Source organism: Myripristis murdjan, chromosome 9 (assembly GCF_902150065.1).
Source record: "Myripristis murdjan chromosome 9, fMyrMur1.1, whole genome shotgun sequence".
Taxonomy (NCBI): Eukaryota; Metazoa; Chordata; class Actinopteri; order Holocentriformes; family Holocentridae; genus Myripristis; species Myripristis murdjan.
Window position 1 is genome coordinate 17,511,111 of NC_043988.1, and position 21,163 is coordinate 17,532,273.

General features: G+C 42.3%; 1 protein-coding gene across 1 annotated transcript; it reads right to left on the reverse strand.

Moving 5' to 3' along the window:
• Positions 1-1,233: 1,233 nt before the first annotated feature.
• On the reverse strand, positions 1,234-20,400 carry pole (polymerase (DNA directed), epsilon). Its single transcript, XM_030061003.1, has 48 exons — positions 20,187-20,400; positions 19,843-19,978; positions 19,641-19,721; positions 19,420-19,464; positions 19,243-19,335; positions 18,680-18,834; positions 18,320-18,464; positions 18,148-18,228; positions 17,931-18,038; positions 17,723-17,833; positions 17,044-17,129; positions 16,809-16,928; positions 16,289-16,421; positions 16,048-16,161; positions 15,713-15,925; positions 15,500-15,607; positions 15,262-15,390; positions 15,075-15,177; positions 14,406-14,552; positions 13,902-14,047; positions 13,297-13,445; positions 13,011-13,103; positions 11,638-11,940; positions 11,283-11,478; positions 10,875-11,089; positions 10,493-10,595; positions 10,292-10,372; positions 10,037-10,159; positions 9,475-9,684; positions 8,985-9,197; positions 8,713-8,856; positions 8,465-8,605; positions 8,187-8,340; positions 7,730-7,836; positions 7,190-7,366; positions 6,818-7,041; positions 6,207-6,427; positions 5,890-6,094; positions 5,575-5,748; positions 5,053-5,178; positions 4,518-4,650; positions 4,210-4,411; positions 3,742-3,873; positions 3,372-3,565; positions 2,610-2,810; positions 2,267-2,392; positions 1,735-1,824; positions 1,234-1,626 (listed from the first exon to the last, which is right to left on the reverse strand). Exons 1-48 carry the CDS (start codon positions 20,249-20,251, stop codon positions 1,507-1,509), a joined length of 6,876 nt encoding a protein of 2,291 aa, XP_029916863.1. The 5' UTR covers positions 20,252-20,400; the 3' UTR covers positions 1,234-1,506.
• Positions 20,401-21,163: the final 763 nt, after the last annotated feature.

Sequence of the window (21,163 nt, forward strand, 5' to 3'; positions counted from 1 at the left end):
CGGACATTTCACTGCAGACAACTGTTTAGATTTGTGAGGAAATGACAAGTATGATCACAATGAAATACAGTGTAGTTGCTTCTTGTTATTTGAATGCTATTGCATATCACTATGATGGAAAAGCCAAATTTTATCACCTTTGAGTAAAAATGTATAAAAGGGAAAATATAAGAACTTGTAGTCAGAGGTGCAGGGCACACTAAGTGCTTTTATTCCTTCATTTAAGACAGCCCATCTGTCAGCAAGGAGCTCTGAAGAGCCAATCTAATTGTGTCTGAGCTCAGAATGTGAAATACAATTACTTGTCTGGGAGATACCCATCAGCAGGCAAAACGAGCCATCTGTGGGACAATGAAGTTACCGTAATGGAGGCCCGTGGGTTGAGATATGCTTGATCCGGACTTACATGAACATGCGATCATCACTGACCACCTTCTTCACATTTGTGCCCAATAAAATAATTTACAACCAGTCAAAAACTCATTGATCCTTGATTCCTTTCTCACCTCTGAAGCCAAAGCTCAGACTACAGTTTCTAATGACTTGAAAGAGCAAGATGCTCAGCATTTGAAGACTTGAAGCGTCAGAGGTTTCACACACTGCCCCTGTCACATCCTTGCTATTTAATAGCAATTCTATTTAAGCTATTTTAAATTTAGTTTAATAATATGTTTATTCTATTTATATATGCATTATTTTAATGAATTTTATTGTGTGGCTCTAAGTATGGTTGTTTTTTTATGAGCTGCTGGACATTTAAATTTCCCTTTGGGGATGAATAAAGTTCCATCAATCTATGAATATTTCTTTTGCTCATCATGTCCTCACCAATACCAACAAAAGTGAATGTTTTAAAATATCAAAAAATGTCCCTTCAACTACTTTAAAAAATAAATACATAAATAAATAAATAATGAGACTATGTAACACAAGAATTCACAACTAAGTATTTGGGCAGCATCATTCATGCTTGGTCATGACGCTAACAGCACTTTGAGATAATAAATGGGGGTGTAGTCAGTGTAATGTAACTCACATGCTGTGAATAAGCGATGGTGACTCTTACCGATACATTAGCAGCCAGTTGAGGAGGAAACAATGTCAGTGTGCGACTGATGGTCTCATGTCTCGATGACACTCAGCAGTGAACTTCTGACATCATGCATGAATGAGTCTTAAGTACAGCACTGAGCGGATCTCACAGCAGAAAAAGAACATGAAAATCAGTTTATACGTTTAGAAAAATGTTTATTGACACAGTCAACAAAAACATGAAATTCATTCACATAATTATGACAAAACACAATCATGACTGGAAATGCATGTACAAACCCTCCATCTCTATTCTAACCCACAAAGCAATTTGTGCAATGGCTCAAAAATGTCCTAATCACACACCACCAGGCCTGATAATTTCAGAAGTGCTTCCTGTATTAAAAAAGAATTAGCAGTTGGCTCCAGCACAGCAGTTCAGGGAAATAATGATGTCTGTGGTGGATGTTACACTTAGTGAGAGTTTGAGCTGTGTGGACTCATAACCAGCAGCCAGTTGATCGTCTCCTCCAGGAAGCTCATGTTGTAGTGCGATGCGATGTTCCGAAACACTTGAATTTGATCGAAGAAGTTCTTCAAATGGGAGAAATAATGAAAAATACAGTGTCAAACAGTGTTTGAAAGATCATATAGGCTTATCAATTATGATAAATATGTAATATTGGACTTAAGAGTAGAAACCTTGGCTGGGAATGTGAGGTCAAAGTCTCCGGCACACTCGCAGTAGAGGGGCATGTTTGCCTCCTTCACCCCTTTACACTTAACACACACCTGAAAGGAGACATTTTTTGCACAGCTTTAGCTTAATACTGATCTCTGAAAACAACAGGCTCAATCTGATGGCTCATATTAAATTTCCATAAAGCCACTGCTATGCCTGTACACCTGAAAAAACAAAACAAAACAAAACAAAACAAAACAAAACAAAACAAAACAAAACAAAACAAAATAAAACAAAAAAACAACCTCTCTCAGAAAGTAAACATTCAGTGGTAACTTGTGTAAAAGCCATTAACACCATTAAGGATGTTTATCATCAGTGTAATAATGGCCATTTCACTGATGCAGATGATATTCAGCTGTGAGGGAGATGACATATCATTTATTGTAGTAAACAACTGGCTATTGGGTAACACTGCTATATTCAAGATTGTTATTTTTGTTGACATATATTATCTATTGCAGATCCATATGGGCATTTTTTTCCTCTCACCACGTCCTGCAGAGTGTAGCTCATCAGTTTCTTCTGCAGGGCTTCCACCAGAGCCATCTCAATAAAGTCCGTCTCATACTGGGCCTGGCAGTTGGAGCAAAACCACTGGGGCAGGACAGACCCATCCTGAAGGTAGGAAAACACTTTAAATACTGTGGAAACACACTTATCTGATTTAATCTAATTAATCTAATTTACAAATCACAGATTGCTGATGATGAAATAAACGAGATGAGTGGATAACAAAAGTATATAATTTAAATATAATTTCAAGTTAATTCCTTAGCTTCCAAAAACAGGACTGGGACATTATCACTATGCTTTGCGGGTGCTCAGCCCTTGCCTGTGCCATAGAGGGGTCCTTGCAGAGGTCAAGGTCGCGGCAGAAATTGCAGTGGTGGCAGATGACCTCTGGCAGGATGTAGGAGTTACAGGGGTCCCGGAACTGGGCCTCCTCTGAGAACTCCCCAACGTCCACAAGACGCAGCAGGTCCCGCTTCAGCTTGGTCACCTGGTTCACGATGTTGGCGTCCAGTGAGAGGACCTACAGAGCAAAAGTACAACTGTTGCAAATATACAAAAAAAACTTCCTTCATTTACCTTCATGACATCAGTTACCTATACAGTAATATTTTTAGATTATAAACCTAAAAAGGCACTTATATAAATACGACCAGCATAGTAAATTCTAGCACCATACTGTGTTATTGTGGCTCTGCCAAAAGAAACTATAGTCTTTCTGTAATAAAAGGCTTGATGTTCTCTTTTTTTGAGCTAATAAAGCCCTGACCATTATGGAAAGTTTTCTGAAATTTTCTAACCACCAATACTTGCTCAGATTAAGGCCTTAATGGCTGAAAAGTAAATTCATTTTTGTCTTTAGTGCCTCAAATTTCTTCTACAATTCTAAACTAAGCAGGATCCCCAAACTGTAGAGCACCAGAAGGACATTTTCTTACAAATGAGCAACACTCTGAGAATAACACACGTCTGATGATGACAGATTGGTTTCATTGAGTGAGCTGATCCACATTAAGACATACAATGTGGACTACAATTTGTAGTCTCAACATTATACCAACAACATTGTAGTCTTTTGATATACCTGGCAGACGTATTTGATGAACTCCAGAGCCGGGTTGTTGAGCGGCAGATGGGAACCAGGCAGGACAGGGAACATTTCTGAGGGCTGCGTCACACTCCTCGTACCGGTCACCTTCTTCTGGATTTTTTGAGTGATGGTGAAAAAGTTCTGCGTCAGCTCACTGGACACGTACTCCTGGGAGAAGGAGATCATCCCTGTGGGGCAAAGATTTAAAACATTACAATAACATCATGCCTGAGAGGAAAATCAACCAATCACAGGTCTGAATGTGATGGACACCAGCTGGAGTTGAATCTGAGAGTATCTTCAGTTTCTTACAAACACACCAATGTCTTTATTATTTGAACCAATCTCCCAAAAATGATCTTACCAGGAAGAGCACTCAAGTCCCCCACTGCCTGCTGGGATGCCTGGCTGCCTCCCCGCCTCTTGATAGGTGTTGCTCCAGGGGCATTACGTCTCAGCTCCTCCTTCATGCTGTGGTAGACTGCTGCAATGTAAGCTGAGGTTGAGGGAGAATGTGAGTGAGTTTAGCCAAGAGGAAAATATATTAAGGACTGAGGTGGCTGACGACACCAGACAAAGAAAAAAAAAAAAAAAAAAAAAAAAAAAAATCTGTTGTATTTGGATGATTTGACCCTAAATTATGAAAATGTGGTGTCAGAGAACTGAAAATCTTATGTCCAAAACCAAAGCCTATTACAGATGCAACAAATATTATTATAACAGTTTATTATAACAATTGCTATTATTATTATTGTTGTTATTGACAAAAGTAGCACATTTACATATGATATGTGCTTTACATGTACATGTAAAGCACAGTATTGTTATTTACCTGAGACAATCATGAGGAAATATTTCTGACAGGACGCCGTTTGAGGCAGATATTGCATAATGTTCCAGTTGCTCTCAATCAGCTCCTCCACCTCATCTGTCTTTCCGTCTTCATCATCTTCCTCACCGTCAACTTCCTCCTCATCCTCACTGCCATCTTCATCCCCCTCCTCTCCTCTGTTTTTCTTCCGTGTGTCTCTGTCCTAAAAAAAAACCCACAACCCACAGTGAAGGAAATGAGCTTCTATATTTCAGCTTCATATTAACTGATTAAAACGACTGGAAGGCAGGAAGGACAGTGTGACGCACTTCTCCATACAAGATGCTTGATGGCAGTTTGCCTTTTACACCCCCATAGTTGGCCGGGTCCATCCACAGCAGGAACTCCCAGCACCGGGAGAAGGAGATGGAGAGGGAATGGAAGATTTCTCGGGAGTGTATGCTGGAGGGAGACAGAGGAAAGATCACGTTACAGCGGAGGAGGTGCATTTCAGGTTTTGAGGACATTCAACTGCACCAACTCCTTTTTCCTCTCTTAAGGTAGAATGAGTTTGAATTTCCCTCAATTTTATTTATATTATTTGATTGTATTAGAGCTGTTTGCTAATGTGGCACAAGGGATAGTTAGAAACACAAGTAAATTGCCACTGAGATCAAAAACAAAAACACAGAGAGGGAGACAGCACATTTGGTTCCACAGTGGGGATCTTAAGTACAACATCTAACATCTAACCACATCTAACAAGAAATAACTTCTCCCTGGTTTTGGTAGGACTGATTACATCTCTTTAAAAGTTCTGAGATTCTGCACAGAGACATCAACTGCGATGGATAAATGTCCAACCTGTTAGTGATGTAATCGACGTAGCCGATGGCATCGTCTATCCTCCGTTTTTTGGTGCAAAGGATGATCCTGTTGAAGTTCCCGTACACCACAGTGGAGCCAAGACGTTTGAACTCTGCGACCAACCTGACACCAGGATCAGAGAATGAGTAATGGAAAAATCTGATGCTGTATGCAGTTTTAAATCAAACAAAACCTGGTTAGTAAGGAAAAAGAGGTCAGAATATCAAGATGAGTATCAGGATAACTTTCCCACCCTCCTGCCAAAATTTCCTGCAAGGACCAGGAAAGGATTACATTTTTCCATCTTATTATTGGAAATAATGTGTAACTGATATTTACCATAACATGGCAAGGGAAAGTGTTTATCAGAGCCCAAGAGGGCAGCAGATTACAGCTTTGAGGAATATCACTTATGCTGAAAAACATGCCCTGCCACTTCTGAGATGCAACAACCATTTCTTCCCTATTGAAAGATTTTATCTCTTATTAAACAACAACAACAACAAGGTTGATACTTACTGCAGGAAGACCTTCTTCATCATGTTGTGCAGGGTCCGGTGCAGTGCAGGGTCATAGAGCAGAGAGCTGGGGGAGCGGAGCCAGCGGTAGAAGTGCATCACCTGGTTGTCTGCGTACACATTATGGTACTGTGTGATCTCCCGGACCCAGCCCACAACCATGCTCTTCAAGATCCTGTGTGTACAACACAGAGTTAAACACCAAAGATAAAAACTCAGGCATCTAACATGTTGCATGTATGATGTTCAGGCAAAAAGCCAACAGAGGCTGTCACTCAGATGGACTTTATGTAGCCAGAGTACAAAACTAACACACCTGAAGGTGTTGGAGCAGAGGGCAGTCTCATCATAGCTGGCAAGTGCACTGGCTCCCTGGTTTCCTGACATCATGTCCTCCAACGAGACCTGCTGGATGACATCAAAGCTGACTCCCAGGCTGGCTCCTCCCTCCATGTCATTTACATGCTGCGACTGGAGGATGGTGTTCACTGCCAGACTCTGCAGGTCCAGCTCCACACACACTGAAAGAAACAGCACGATCCATAAAAACAGAGACACAGACGGAAACGTATATCTGTTAGATATCTATTTGTACACCGTAAGTCCTTGGTGTGTGTGTGTGTGTGTGTGTACCTGTGGAGTAGCACCCTTGGGCATTGATCTCCACGGACACCCTGTCATCACTTTCCATGACTAGACGGCTGTCATCAGCTTCCTTCCCCCCCAGGTCGGGCCTGGCTGTGGGGGAAAGCCACAGCAGGTGGTTGTGCTTCCGTAGGTGTCTTGCCAGGAATAAATCTGAGCCAAAGATCGACACGTCCTGAGGCAGATTCCCCACGGGCAAGTGGTAATATCTGAAAGCAAGGAGAGACTGAGCGGTGAGATGTTGGAGATAACAAGTTTGCAAAGTCATTTCAACACTGATAATAACAATTGCTACCTGAAAATAAACTTTCTTAAAAACTACAGCTACAAAGAGAGCATGTAAGTGTCTCTAGAGATTAATCACTTTAACAGTTGAGGAGCAACACAAGTCCGGATATAAACTGTGGAATAAAATCTGGTGTATGGCCTGAAAGTATACATCTAGCTGGCAAGTCCACTGTGCTCATGAATACACAACCTACTTTCAGAGGTTAAAGTAAAACAAACATATGGTGGGCCATCTTCCCTGTCTTCTATGCTTGAGCTCCCCTTGTACTGGGAATAGGGGATCCACAGAGCTAGCAGTATGCAGTTCCTACCTGGCCATGTCGAAAGCCTGTGACAGGCAGCTGTCCAGGTTGAGGTAGTGGCGGATCATGCGCCGGGCACCATGACGTTGCCAGTCAAGCACATTGTAACTGATCTCGTCCACCACGTGCACTGGAACGACTGGGAACTCCTCGAGCAATGGCATCCCGGCCGCCAGCCGCCGCAGCTCCCAGTTGGACTGAACAGCGATGAGGGTCGGCCCACGCCGCTCCTCCTACAGAAAAGTAAAGAACAGATGAAACATTAGAGTTCATCAAACAGCAATTTATTCATGTGAACACGGTTAACAACGCACACATACCATATTCGTTTCATGATAACAGACTGAAAGGTTGAGTTTAACGAGTACTGATGTAAGTTACCTTGTATGTCAGCAGTATGCGCTGCAGTGCACGGTGGATTGCCTTGATGTCATTTTCAGCCCTGACCTCAAAGTTGTGTTTCTCTGGAGGCAGGAGCTCTTCGGTAGTCTTCTCCAGGAGAGCTGTACGTTCTGCTGAATAGAGGCTACTGAGGTTGGGCATCTGGTTGCTTCGAACCTGAATTGATAAAGTAAAAACAGACATTATTTTCACATTATTAACCTGTCTGTCCTTCTAATGGGAGGCCTGGGTTCAAGCTCCAACACTGGCAAGCAAGCACCCTCATTTAGTGTGCAGAACAGGGTCTATTGTGACCATCACTGTGAAGGGGGCAAGTAAAAAAAACAAACAAACAAAAAAACTTCCTGTGGAGGATCAATAGTGTATCATAAAAAGTTCTTTAAATTGTATTCTGCAGACACTGGAGTATATTACTGCTAACATCTCAGTCCAAACACCTCAAGAGTCTCAGTTGACAAGATAAAAAAGTGAAAACCCCGACAAGATGGCAGTGGAAGAAATATAATTCACTGTTCTTACTGTGTCTAAGACAAAGACGCTAGCTTTGCGCTGTGAAGGGATGAACAGGCCAAACAGAGCTTTGTGCCCCTGGCTGTGGTGGTACAGGTAGATGTGGCGAACACTCCCTGAGGGACAAAGAAATAATAATATAGTGATGCAAAACCTTTACAGGATTATTTGTATGATATTTCTGCTTCAATAATACACAGGAGAGAGACAGAACAGGTGGGAGAGAAGGTACAAGATCTGAAAAAGCTCATGAGCAGTATTGGAACTCATGACAACACAACACTTTATATGTGCCTCAGCCTAATGAGCTACCAATATATTCCCTCAGTACATTCCACAATATAGACTAGAGGATCTGATCTACTGAGCAACTGAGCTGTTTGAGCAAATAGTTCTGTCAAAACATAGCTTGCATGTTATCAGCATGATCAATGTGAGAGCTATCGGTGCGAGAGACAGGATGTACCAGGTTCCAGGTAGCTGAACTGGGCCAGTGACCTCATCTCCAAATGCTCCAGGTCAAAGGTGTCTGCCTCCCTGCCGGCCAGGTCCCTCACGACGTGCTTGTTGACCATGCACATACAGCCGAGCTGCACCAGCGCCCGAAACAACAGGGGCACCTGCAAAAAACACATGAAGACTTCAGTATAATGCCACTGTAGAAAGGTTTTGCCAGTTTACAGCTGATTCACAGACACACAAAGAAAACACTGAGAATGAAGACACAAGGTCTACATGTCGTACCTGTGTTTCATAGACGCCCTCAATGTCCGGGGCAGACAGGTCAGCGTTGATCTCATTGATGTGCTCCTGGTACATGTCCTCTGGTACAGAGTACTCATACAGGTAGTACACCATGTTGGAGCGAGGCAGCAATCGGTTCACCTGAGACCAAAAGATTTGTTAAAATTTACTTGTTGCAATAACAATACATAATTATCAAGTAAGTTTAGTAAATGCAGATTTTTTAAAACTGCACCAGCTTTGTTTACCTTTTTGTATGCAACTCCCTCCTCCTGCTTGGGGACTTTCTGATTGACATAGAAAATGCGAGGGATGTTGAGCTTCATGCAGTGCAGATCATTTCCAATCACAGCCCACAACTTGTACAAACCAGGGTGACTGGTTTCGGCAATCTGGGGGAGCAGGAGCCAGAACATCCCGTTAGGTGAGACGAGTCATTATGGCATTAACAACACTGGTCAATTTACTTTGGATTTGGTCCAGTTTCAGGCGTGTGAGGGTTGGGAGGAGTTTGGTCCACCTGTACAATCTGCCAAGGCATGTCCAGGATGCTGCGTGCTGTTCTGCGGAGGAAGCTTCCCAGGCCGGTGGTGGGTCCATCTCTGATCACCCCTCCGCCCACAGGCTGGGCATCCCCATCCAGAAGTCTCCTCCTCTTCTTCCTCTCCTTCCTCTGCCTCAGCTGCAGCTCCCACTTCTTCTTATGGTAGCGCAGCCACACGAGACGCTCTTCCTGTGAGGAGATAACATGTGAGACCACAGCCGTTGAAATTTGGGACAATACAAATTATAAATTTTTTCATACTGTCAAAAACATTTATTCTAAGCATCCATGAAAATATCTACTTAATTGTAACCTCAGTTTTTTTTCTAATATTCATAATGTACATTATTAAACATTCTGAACTTGAGTGAAAAGACTACACATCTTCAGTACATTTCTGATGAAACACATCCTACGTTTACACAGAATGGCAGGTATTTATATTTATATAGATTGTAGCTCCTACCCGTGTTTTTCCCATGGGTGGTGGGGGTCCCAGGATCTCCCTCCAGGATTGGGTGAGCTCCAAGTCCTGAGACTCCACCTGGCTGTCCTCTCCATGGGACACCCGCTTACGCTTGGTGCTGATTGGGATGACCGGCTGCAGAGGTCTTGCTGGCATGCCAAAGTCCTCGATGTCCCTGGTTTGGCCTGCCTCAAGAGGCTGATGAGCCACCTGAGACACAAAAGAGCCTTTTTGAGCAGAGGTGGACAGCAGTTTGGGGTGGCAGGTTGCACAGACTGTTTGCCAACAAAGAGAAACTCGGTGTAAGCTCCTATGTTGGCAAGCATCTGTTGTGCATGTCTTTGAGCAGGGCAGATGCTTGTGCTATTCACATGTTAACCATATGCCTGGAAATCCAGCTCCCCACCCCTGCTATGCTTCAAATTTCAGATGATGTACAACTTTGTTGACAAGTGAAATGCACTCAATTGATCTGGCCACAATGATATCATCTGGACCGCACACACTCCATTTGGGTCTTTCCACATAAAAGATAAACCAGCCATTACTACAGCCAGCCTACCTGTCTCTTTCCCTCACTAGTGAACAGCTCACTGATTTTCTTCTGCTTGTAGATGTCATTTTTCTCCAGGAGTTTCTTGTGAAGCCAGTCAGGGTGCCTCACTCTGGGCACTGGGTTCTTCACCTGATGATCAACACAACAATCAAAATATTACATTTCCTTGCAAATAAACCAGCCTGTGCAAGAGAAATTAATGTTGTTGTTGTTTTTTTTTTTTTTTTTTTTGGGGGGGGGGGGGGGGGGGGGGGTTCTTACTTGTTGCAGAGCTGCAGGGATGGTGATGATTTTCTGAATGGCACTACCCAGCCTCTCGATGTAGTAGCTCCAGTCAAGGATCTGGCAAAACAATACCACAACTTTTAAAGTTACAATGAACACACTTTCAACAAAAAGCAACAAGTCTGCTACTCCTTAACTCTTGCATACACAGCGTCCATAAAAAGTCTCAAGACTTACAGTGCGAATGTCCAGGTCATTCAGGCTCGGCATCTTCAGCCACTTTCGAAGGAAATGCTTCTTCACACTGGATTCGGCTTGGAAGATGGCCAGGGGAATAGCCCTGACAGAGAGAAGCACAAGTCAATCATTGTCAGCCACCTTAACTATATGCATACAATAATACTGTGTAACCCAGTGCCTGCTTTCAGGTGCTGGATCATTCAGGCGCTAATCATTTGTTTCTTTCCATTCTCACTTTGTCTCCCTCCTCAAACCAATCACATTTAAAGCCTCAAGCCTGATTGCAGATGTTTTAACCTGTTGAGCTGGTACACAACTTGAAAAGCCCCTCTGACTGTCCCACAGTGCTCAATGTTTCTCCCTAAAACTGTTGCCCCACCTCTCTGTAACAGGAGAACCCTCAGGTTTGCGGGAGATGACATAGCGACAGCTCAGGCCGGCATCTTTCACCATTTGGTCTCCCAGGAACTCAGCCAGTCTTTTGGCTGTGCTGATGGAGGTGGACTTCTGCTCCCCGTAGTCCTCCAGCCTCCTGGACATTGAGCGGTTCTCTGAAATCAGCTCAAACAGCTCTGCATCTGGCATGTTGGCAGCCTGGACAACCACAAGTGAATTAATCATCTTTTTTTTTTGACATGGATACGGTCTGGAAGCAAAGCTCTGCCATAACTTGATTGACAAGAGAAAAATAGCTGATATATCCAAAATTTACTCCAAACTGCTGAATTAACAACCATTAACTATTATATAACTAACTTCTAACAGACTGCTGTTCTATTATTATTACCTTGCTGTAGAGCACATCCAGCCAGTAATCAGCCACTTTGGCCACAGAGGCGTAGACCTCCTCCAGAGTGGTACCTTTGAGGAAAGCTTCAAACACTGAGGACTGGAAGATCTTAATGAGCTGCAGCTCTCCTCTCCTCTTCACCTCAAAACCCTTCAGCTCAGCCAGCGAGCCGTCCTCATTAAACACAGCGTACCTAAACATAAGAGAGAAATCTAAAACTTTCACAAATTTCATTTCCTTCTTGCTAGACAGCCTATAAATCCTTCCAATGAAGAGTCAGGAGTCTGACATAACTTTTAATCACAGGGAAAACAAAAACAAAGTAACCACTATATTTTTACTACTGTCATACCTTTTCTTCAGCTTTTTCCCCTCCTCTTTGGAGGCAGGCAGGATCATTGCCAGGTAGGGCCCGTCCACCTCAAAGAAGATGCTGTTCTCTGACCTGGTCTGGTAAGTGAGGGAACTGGGGTCGACTAGCTCCTGATACTGGTCGTTGGTGAACCCCTCCTTCACCAGGATGTTCAGAATGGCCCCTGGGTACGAGATGGTCACCTTGGGCTTCTTCTCGTTGCTGGTCTTCACTACAAAGTTCTCAGGAAAGGTGTTGGGGAGGACACACCAGATACCGTCAGTGTCCAGCTCAAGGGGCCTCCTAAGGTGCAAAGAAGTGGAAGTGAATAAAGTATAACAGGTGCCAAAGCATGACAATATATTTCAATTTACACAGAACAGAATAGAACTTGCTCAGTAGGTGAAACCTCACTTGGCAATGTTGCGCAATACAGATTATGAATGTGGATTACTGATTATGATTACACCACATAATGGACAAAATGGATATAGAGGAGCTTTTAAAGACACCATAAGCAATAAGTGTTTATCTCAAGTTGAGGAAGCTGTTTGTAACTGAATTTAAAAAAATTCTTAATGATCTTCCTGATTGCTAATGGCTTATTATGTTTGCCAAAAGTCAAACTGAGACAACAACGGATGTGTTGCATTATCTATCATCCGCAGGGCTTTATGTTGTGGTCTGAGAGCATGTAGGTCTCCCAGCTGCCTTTGGGGTTCCTGCACAACTTACACAGTTTTACATCCTTAGCTAATACTCTTATGCAGAGCTATGTACACTGGGTAACCAAATATTTAGTATTCTGTATCCTGACAAATATCAACCAATATCATTCATTTTCCAAGCCACTTATTCTCATAAGGGTCGTATCAAAATGGGCAATATCATATTGAAAATTGCTGTAAATGTGTGAGATATTTTGTTTATGCTGTGGAAGTAACAGGCAGTTCTTTTGCCTGTTGTTAGATGAATGGCAATGGGTGTGTCCAACTTAAGGCTTGAGTGAACCAGCTGCAAAATGGGTGGTTCTCTTGATCACCTCTCCTTCTCACTGGCTGGTTTGCAATACCTTGTAGCACCTATATCCTTTGGACCAGAACCAAAGCTTTATGGCACTTGATGTCGTTGTTCTCTTCTAAATTGATTTTTGCTTGTGGTGTAGAAATATCTCATATGTGCGTTGCTATGGATCAAAGCATCTGCCAAACGTGAACTGTGACTGGATTCTAAATGAGCCTACCCTATCATAGGATGGGTGTCCTCAGAGACCATCTGCCCAACTGGATAAGCAGGGTTCAAGCCTTCAAGTGTTATTAAGTAATACAGGTCATTTCCCCAATTAATTATCCCATTATCATTGTAACACTCACCCTATTTGTTCAATGAGCTCTCTGGCTTGGGTGATAATGTTGGCCCCTGTGTGACACACAATGCCAGCCATCTCCATGGAGTACCAGCGCGCCCTGATGGAGATTCAAACAGACGAATGCACCACAAACCAGCACCAGCATTAGATTATGTTTGTCCCTCAGCAGAAACTGATTTCCCCTGTGGCAAAGGCTACGAGTATATACAGTGCAGGAGTGCAAGTTAGAGGATATTGGACAACAAGATGTAACGACCAAGGCTGAGACATAAACTGAGGTTGACTCCTACCCTTTTCTCATGACATAGCCATAGAAAGAGTTGAGAATACACTTGTGAGCCAGCTGAAGAGACTCGTAGAGGATCTCCATGTTCTTACAGCGCTTCACCTCAGCAGCATCTCCACTGTCCTGAGCTGCTGACAGCTTTTTCTTCCATACCTGGAACAAGGCAGCGTGAAAAACAATTAGTTTACAACAAATGACAAAGCCAAGAAAGGGGAGAATAGCTTCATAAGGCATCAGATCAGGAAAACAAAAAATCTGAGAAAAAGGTAAAAAAAAAAAAAGGTGCTATGTCCCATGATAAATGAATGGAATGGAACTTCTGTGTTCAAAAGACTGACAAAAAAACTCATATTTAACACTCCTATTTGACATCATGTAAAGGAGTGTAAGTAATTCTGTTATTTTTGTATTGGGGCTGCATTACTATGACACAAATAACAATCCCAATTATTTTGCCAAAAAATTGTGACACTGAATTATAATATTCTAATTGTGGGAACATAAACTTACCTGAAATCAATTGTGCAGCTGTGCACTGTAGGCATGACATAAGTGACTGCCATATCACAAGACTGAAAAACACAATATGGAAAGCTTTCCTGAGCTCACCTTGTGCAGCCCTTTGAATTCGTAACGCCGATCTCTGAAAGCTCTCACAGTATCGACATAAAAGGAGTTTTCCCTCTGACAGATGGTGGTGACTCTCTTCTCCAGCCTGGTGAGATGAGTCTTCTTATAGGCCTTCTTACAGTAGTCTGACAGAAAACACAAATCAAGCCACAGAGTAAGAGTGGGGGCTCCCAGACTTTTTCATGTCAAGGAACCCCAAATACATACGCATTAGATGGCAAAACCCTAAACCCTTTTGAAGGGTAGTCTCATTGTAAAGTGGTACGGGATATTTTAGTATAGAACTACATCACTGTCTACACTGTGTGTGAGTGCGAAACGGGGTCAGTACAACTAGGGCTGGGCGATATGGACAAATAGAAGGCTTGCAAAGCAGACTGTAGGACCAAAAGGAGCTTGTGGTATCCACATCAAGCCGGCCTGACATTGCTTTGGTCAGAGCATAAACGTTAATACAATAAACAGAATCTGAACGAAGCTTACCCGCCAAACGTTTCTTCTCATGTTTCGCCTGCTCTTCCCGGTTCAGAGTGTGGAAAGCCCGAGGTGGACCGTTGGGGAACAGTGGAGGGAATTTCTCTGACTCGAGTTGCTGCTGGATGCGGTGGAACTCACTGCGGCTGGCAGGCACTGCAGACAGGGGGGGCAACTTACTCCACTACATGTTGTAATCATAAATAAACAGCAACAGATCACTGCAATAATCAGTGTGTTAAAATGTTTAGCTCTGGGTCAAACAGACCGACGCCAGCCAGGTTGGAGACACATCGAAAGGACGTTTAAAGGAATTTAGATGCATCTTAATACACTGAGGACTATGAATTAATGAAAATGAGCTGATTACTTGCTCAAGAACCATTTTGATTTTTCAAGCTTATTTAATTTGTAAAAAATGCAAGTAAATAAAGTTTATTTATATACTTAAGCAGCTTTCTCAGACAGGGGTCACCAAGTGTTTCACAAAATGACAGCAGGTGAAATGTAAAAAAATAAAATTAAACATTGACTACTGAATATCTGGCATCGTGACGACCCTAAATATACACTGAAAAATACAGAAAAGGTCAAGGGAGTTGAATACTGAACCTAGAGGCACGGTAATTCAGTTCCTGATTATATTAAAGAGCTGCACAAACAAAGAGACCAACTTACTGATTTCTCCTCTCCACTCCCAGGTCATCCTCCTCTGGCAGGTGGCACCAGGCTTGTTGAAGTCACAGGCAGCACAAGTAGCCTCGTCAACCATAGCAGACGGCTGTAGAAAATGGAGGTACTGAGCTTATGTGCATTTATGTTTTTCATACAGTCTACATTGATGTTGCTTGTGCAGCTCCCTCACCTGCAGGCGATTGGTGAGGATGATATTGGGGTACATAGCCCCGACATCCAAATGGTAAATGAGGGGACACTCTATCCTGTTGGGAACCTCCTTCAGGGAGGTCAGCTTCTTTTTGATCTCATCACAGACCTGAGAAAAAGGATTAATAAGCAGGGCACAACATGCATTTTTTAACACATGAATAAATAGTTTTGCAAATGCTGGAGACACATCAGAAACACCATAAATTATGACTGACCTCGTTAAAGTTGGTGACTTGCTCTAGGGGGATTTTCTCCTCTTCCTCAATGGCGTGACGCATCGTTTTCTCAACTCTTTGAAGCAGGAAGTCGAATGCAGCTGGGTTCTGTCAACACGCCACACAACATCATTACCCCACATGGGTATGATAATCATACGAAAAGTAGTGAGATGAAGAATAAGCACTCAGTTGAAGTGGGATAGACCGTACCATTTTGAAACGACAGGGGATGTCACTGCGGAAAACTCCAGACTCCAGGGCCTCCACGTGGCCGCCCACGTAGGTCTCAGAGTCCAAGACGTGGCCGTCGTCTGTCAGCTTGTTGAAGACCTGTTCCTGCTTGTTGGGGAAAATGATGTTGGCATGGAAGGCCTGCACCATGAGCAAGGCTTCACAGAGCGTCCCAGAGCCCTTACGCAGAACCTGGGAACAGAGGCAGACATAAGCACATCACAAAACAAAATGGGGAGGGGGGGGGGGACTAAGAAAAACTAGTTGCATAAAAAGGGTTTGTCATCTGTAGCATTTTAGTCTAACAGACAAACCTCATCAGGCTCCATGGGGATGATGGTGCAGAGAGCAAAGATGAAGGGGTGAACATATTTCATGTAAAGGTAGTAGGTAGCCACAGCGTCAGACACAGAGTAGGTGGCTAAAGTCTGACAGAAGGGAGAAGAAAAAAAAAAAAGAAAGAAAAATCAGTCAACAAAATTGCAACAACTTCAATCCATTCACAAAACCACTATGTCCTGTGTGAGATGGGCTCATTAAAATCCTGGCTGGTACCTGTGGCTCCTCGGTGGCCATGCGGCACATCTCCTCAGGGTCCAGCTCCACGGGGTCATAGCTCAGCTTCGCCTTAGCTGCTGCCTTCAGATTATGGCTGCCCACTGGCAGGTAGCTGTCTCTCTTTACCCACCTGGCACAGAAAAGAGTCATAACATAATTACTTATTATATTATATTATTTATTATTTGCATCACAATACATCGGTCATGATAGGATTTGTATCATTACACAATTGATTGAAATTGTATCAGTATGACTCAGAAGATAACCTGCTACATGATGGCTGTGTAAATTAAAAAATAGAAAATATATCATTAAAAAAATGTGATAGACTGACAAAAAAAAAAAAAAAAATTCAAAATTCCAAATCCAATTTAAAAGAATTGACACATTTTTATGAAAAATTTTATCGGGATACTCAGATGCATCAATTCTTTTTTAGCACAGCTCCATAATGCTCCAATTTCTTTCTTTTTTTTTTTTTTGCTTTGTTTTCCAAAGACAGAAGTATGCAAACCTTAAGCAGTCCATGTGAATGGCCTGGCTGGCTTTGTACTCGCCCTGGCTATCCTTCTGAAAGCCGATCTCTCTGTGCATGTTCAGTCCATGGTGAGCAGCCCGAGTCTCAACAAAAGGCCTTCAAAGAACAGAAAACAACAGAGAGGTGGGGCGCTGAGAGGTTAACAGTGGAGGGTAAAAACAATAAATGCAATAATTTCAAAGAAAATGACAGCTGGGAAATATCAGCTCACCAGTCAAAGAAGTCCCCGTTGTAGGTTACAAAGATGTTTGGCTTGGTTTCTTGGACGTGATCAAACCACCTCTGAATGAGAGCCGCCTGCAGCCAAAGTCATGTTACCACATAGGATTACGATTATAGGCACACAGGATCTCCGTTACACTGTAACAAATACTCTTGAGTTCTTTCATCTTTATTTGCATTGTATAACTGTATCTACTACATCAGGTATGTTGGCTATAGTTGCAGGGATAACATAAATAAATCTTTTTTTTTTTAAACTTTTCACACTTTGTGATTTTAATCAAGATTGTTCTTGTTTTTCCACTGACTACTACTACTACTACTACTACTACTACTATTATTAACAAAATCTTGGTGGGCACAATCATGTGACTGATGATTTCCACGTGTTTCTGGGCTGCACGTTCTGTGTAGATGAGGGAATTGGGGCTTGTTTGATGTATTGCTCAACAGCTTTGTTTCCCCATATTGTATGTAGTCAAAATTTTGATTTTACAATTCAGCTGTTCTGTGTTTGCATCAATCTAAGACAATTAATCAATTTATTGCCCATCCCTAATTACAGTGTGCTGCAGACTTGAGATCAGGCTCAATAATTTGACTCATTAACTACAGGAGATCGACAATCTGCAGACGATGACCTCTGATCTTCATAATCCCTGACGTACCTCATCATCCTCATTGAAAACAGTGAAAGGTCCTTCATATTCTGGTTTGGGGGTGAACTCAAAATCCTCAATGTCCTCAGAGACAATCTCTCTGTTTGTGATTAGGAAGCCCTTTAAAAGAATAAAACAGTTAGTGGAGGTTACAAAGCAAGTCATTTTGACACATACAGAAGTGACAGAAAGTGAATGTAAAGGAAATAAAATGCACCTGTCCATCAATCATGTAGGAGATCATCATAATCTGATCCGTCTCAGCATCTGGGAATTTCAGCGGCAGTTTGGTGGTCTCTATGTCAAAAGCCAAAACAACTGGGTCCTAAAAAGCAGAGAAAGACTGTTTTTAGAAAGACTGCACACAGGATGAATGCTTACAGATTAATCCAAATACATAACACAGCTTATAAAAATTAAAAAAATCCTCATACTGGTCGCTCCACAAGATCATCTCTCCGTACAATCTCTGGTGGGTAAGCGCTGCCTCTGTATCGAATGTTGTACCAGTGGGCCTGAGAAATAAAGAGAATGAATAACAGAAAGTGAGTCTTCATACTTTAGCCGTTTCCTATGAAAATAATAATAAACCTCTACTATCTTTACCACGTGGATCTTGAGGTCGATGGACAGGCGGACATGGTAGGGCACATCATACTCTCTCATGTCCACTATGTTGTCTAACTGGTCGGATATTTTCTTGGACATGCCATCCTCATCTGCTGATGTTACGTTGCCACCTGACAAGGCACTGAAAAACAGACAGGGACATTAACAAGTCAACTAAAAAAAGTAAATTACATCAAAAAACTGGGATAGGCTAACTGAAATTAAATGACACATGAATGGCATTGGAGTCTATAAAAACCTCAGAAAAGAATAATAAAAATAATAACAGTATGTTTTAAGGTTTACACATAATATGCACATTATGAGCCTTGTTGCTCTCTAATTGACACAAAGTACCTTGATAACATTGAGGTGTACATGTCGTTGGACTGCTCCCGCTCTCTGTTCTTGCGCACTGCTGGAGAAATCTCACGCTTGACCTTAACCAGGTCATCCACCGTGTTGAAGGAAAGCTTGATGTAATTTCTCTTCAGTCCGACCAGGTGGTTAGCCTGCAGAGAACAGGCCAGAGCAGTTGACATGTTTGTGCAGCTGCAGCGCTCGGCATCAATAACACTTCACAGAGCTCAAACTTAATGATGTGGATCACAGCTGTGTGGCTGTTCAGTTAAAATCTTGTAACTCCACTGTTAAAAGTTTTCATTTTGGTTATATTTGTTATATAATATTCATTAATAATTAATTATTTCATGAGACATGAAACCATTCAAAACTGATAATTAAATCAAATATTAAATGCGTGCAGCTAAAAAAAATGATGATGTCTCTTTAAACTCATGGGACAGATGCTTTAAAGCTACAAGTTTTCTTTTGACAACAGCAATATATTGATGTTCATATCACTGACTATCAGTTTATTTCAACATTAAATTATTCATTCATTCATTATTCATTCCTACCAAGTCTAGGTCCTCTTTGGGGATCATTTCAAGCTTCGCCACCTTTCCTTGGAATTTCTTGGACAAGAATGAGATGACTTCCCTCTCACAGTTCTGGATGAAAAGAACATGTTTTCTTTAAGGAAATGTCTACACATCCCGAAACACCACATGAGCCAATTAATGTCTCTGACTTACCTTTTTTGTGGCTATATAAAAATATGGCTTGTATGGGAGGGCCACCTACAGACACAATAAGATGAGAAGGAATACATTAGAGCAATGAAGGAGGTGTTGGTTGCATTTTTATTATGCATGTTATTACATGGTATTTATTGTACACAGTATGGAGTTGAGGTAAAGTTGACAATACTTGCTCCACTCACAACACAGGGCCTTTTCACCAATGCACCCCTCACCTTAAATCTACTGCCATCCTCCTGAATGAAATAATAGTCTACAGCACTGATCATCCTCTTGTCATCGTCCAGGATCTCTGTCTGAAAGGAGCAGACGAGCAAAAGGTCGTGTCACATCACATCTGAGATTATGTCGTCCCAACACAAATGCAAATGCGAACGTTTAAACCAACAACAGTGGTTCACAGGAGTGTGTACCCACAGGGTGCATGTTCATCAGCCATCCTGTTTTCTCTCCTGGCTCCTTCATCCTGTCGAAGCCGAAGCGGCTGTCCATCTCGTCGGTGAACTGGCTGCGCTCCAGTCTCTTGAGGGCCGACAACGAGGAGCCATCGTCCCTGGGTGGCACACACACGGACCCGGCAACTGAGGTTAGCTAGGCGCCTGTCATCTGCCTCGGTTTCTGTCAACCGTGTCTCTACTACGACTACTGGTGTAGTTTGCATTGCATATTTGGAGTAAATAGTAACACGTAATGTTAAATGTTTATCATTTTAATCATAGCTACTCAGACAAAAACTTTCAGTGTTAGGCGAACCAACTTACTGATTGTCCTCTCCTCCAGCTTGTGTCCGGTCCGCTTTGTACCTTCCACTGTTTTGCAGAACCATCTCAGATGCTGGTCTGCGAGTTGTAACACGGTAAAATACTCTATTTTCTCCTTTTTAGATTTGCTACCAAAACTAGATTTGGCAAATAAACTGATTCAAAGGTTCATTAGCAGGCTAACTACGCCACATATTACAGCTTGTCATCAGTTGTGTTTTCTTATTTTGGCGCGTTCTTGTTGCCGCGAGAGCAGAGCTGCGAGCAGGAAGAACATAGATCTTTTACTGACAAGATGACTCTCTCAAACGGGAAAAAGAGCAGCGTGTGCTTTCAACTTGGTTCTTGCCCGCATCATAATAGCCCCGTTTGTGCCATGCATTGGCTCCATAATAATGCTGTTATCAAAGCAGTCTGGTGCTGGTACAGATCCAAGGCGAATAGTTTTACTATAAAATAAGTCGCACAGTCATTCTCCTTCCTTGCTTCATTGATTTAGGTCACGAAACATGAAAAGGGCTGCTATTGTAGAGTATGGGAGTTTTATTTATTACATCATGATGCCCAACTAGCAGCCAGCATGGGTTTACAAGACACAGACCATAATCTAATTTCAGACATGAAGCTCAGTCTGTCTCCTTTTCCAGGCATTAAATATAAAAGAGACAGAAATATTTGCTTCACAAAGGAAAAGGCACAATCAACTGGAAAGGGGACCATTTTCACCAGACCACAGTAACTCAAGATTTTTAAGTCACATAACCTCAAACAGTGGTAATATCAAATCCTCACATGGAGTGGGGGCCTCCTGCCTCTATCTCCTCTTGCTCACAGGATGTGAGATTTTCCACCCAGAACCTGGGACAGTTGCACATTCAAGTTTTTTGTCATATACAGAATTGTTTGCTTGTAAATTAGTGATGTCTAGTAACGTTTGCCCTGGACATGTCTCTATTGAGAACAAGACCGTGAAATTA

What these genes read in the sequence shown, in the direction of transcription:
- pole (XM_030061003.1), bottom strand. Translation starts at nt 20,251, where the DNA reads ATGGTTCTGCAAAACAGTGGAAGGTACAAAGCGGACCGGACACAAGCT. An exon ending in TCCCTGCAGCTCTGCAACAA is followed by an intron (nt 10,160 to 10,291) that starts GTAAGAACCCCC and finishes GTTGATCATCAG; the next exon opens with GTGAAGAACCCAGTGCCCAG. An exon ending in ATGAAGAAGGTCTTCCTGCA is followed by an intron (nt 5,179 to 5,574) that starts GTAAGTATCAAC and finishes TCCTGGTGTCAG; the next exon opens with GTTGGTCGCAGAGTTCAAAC.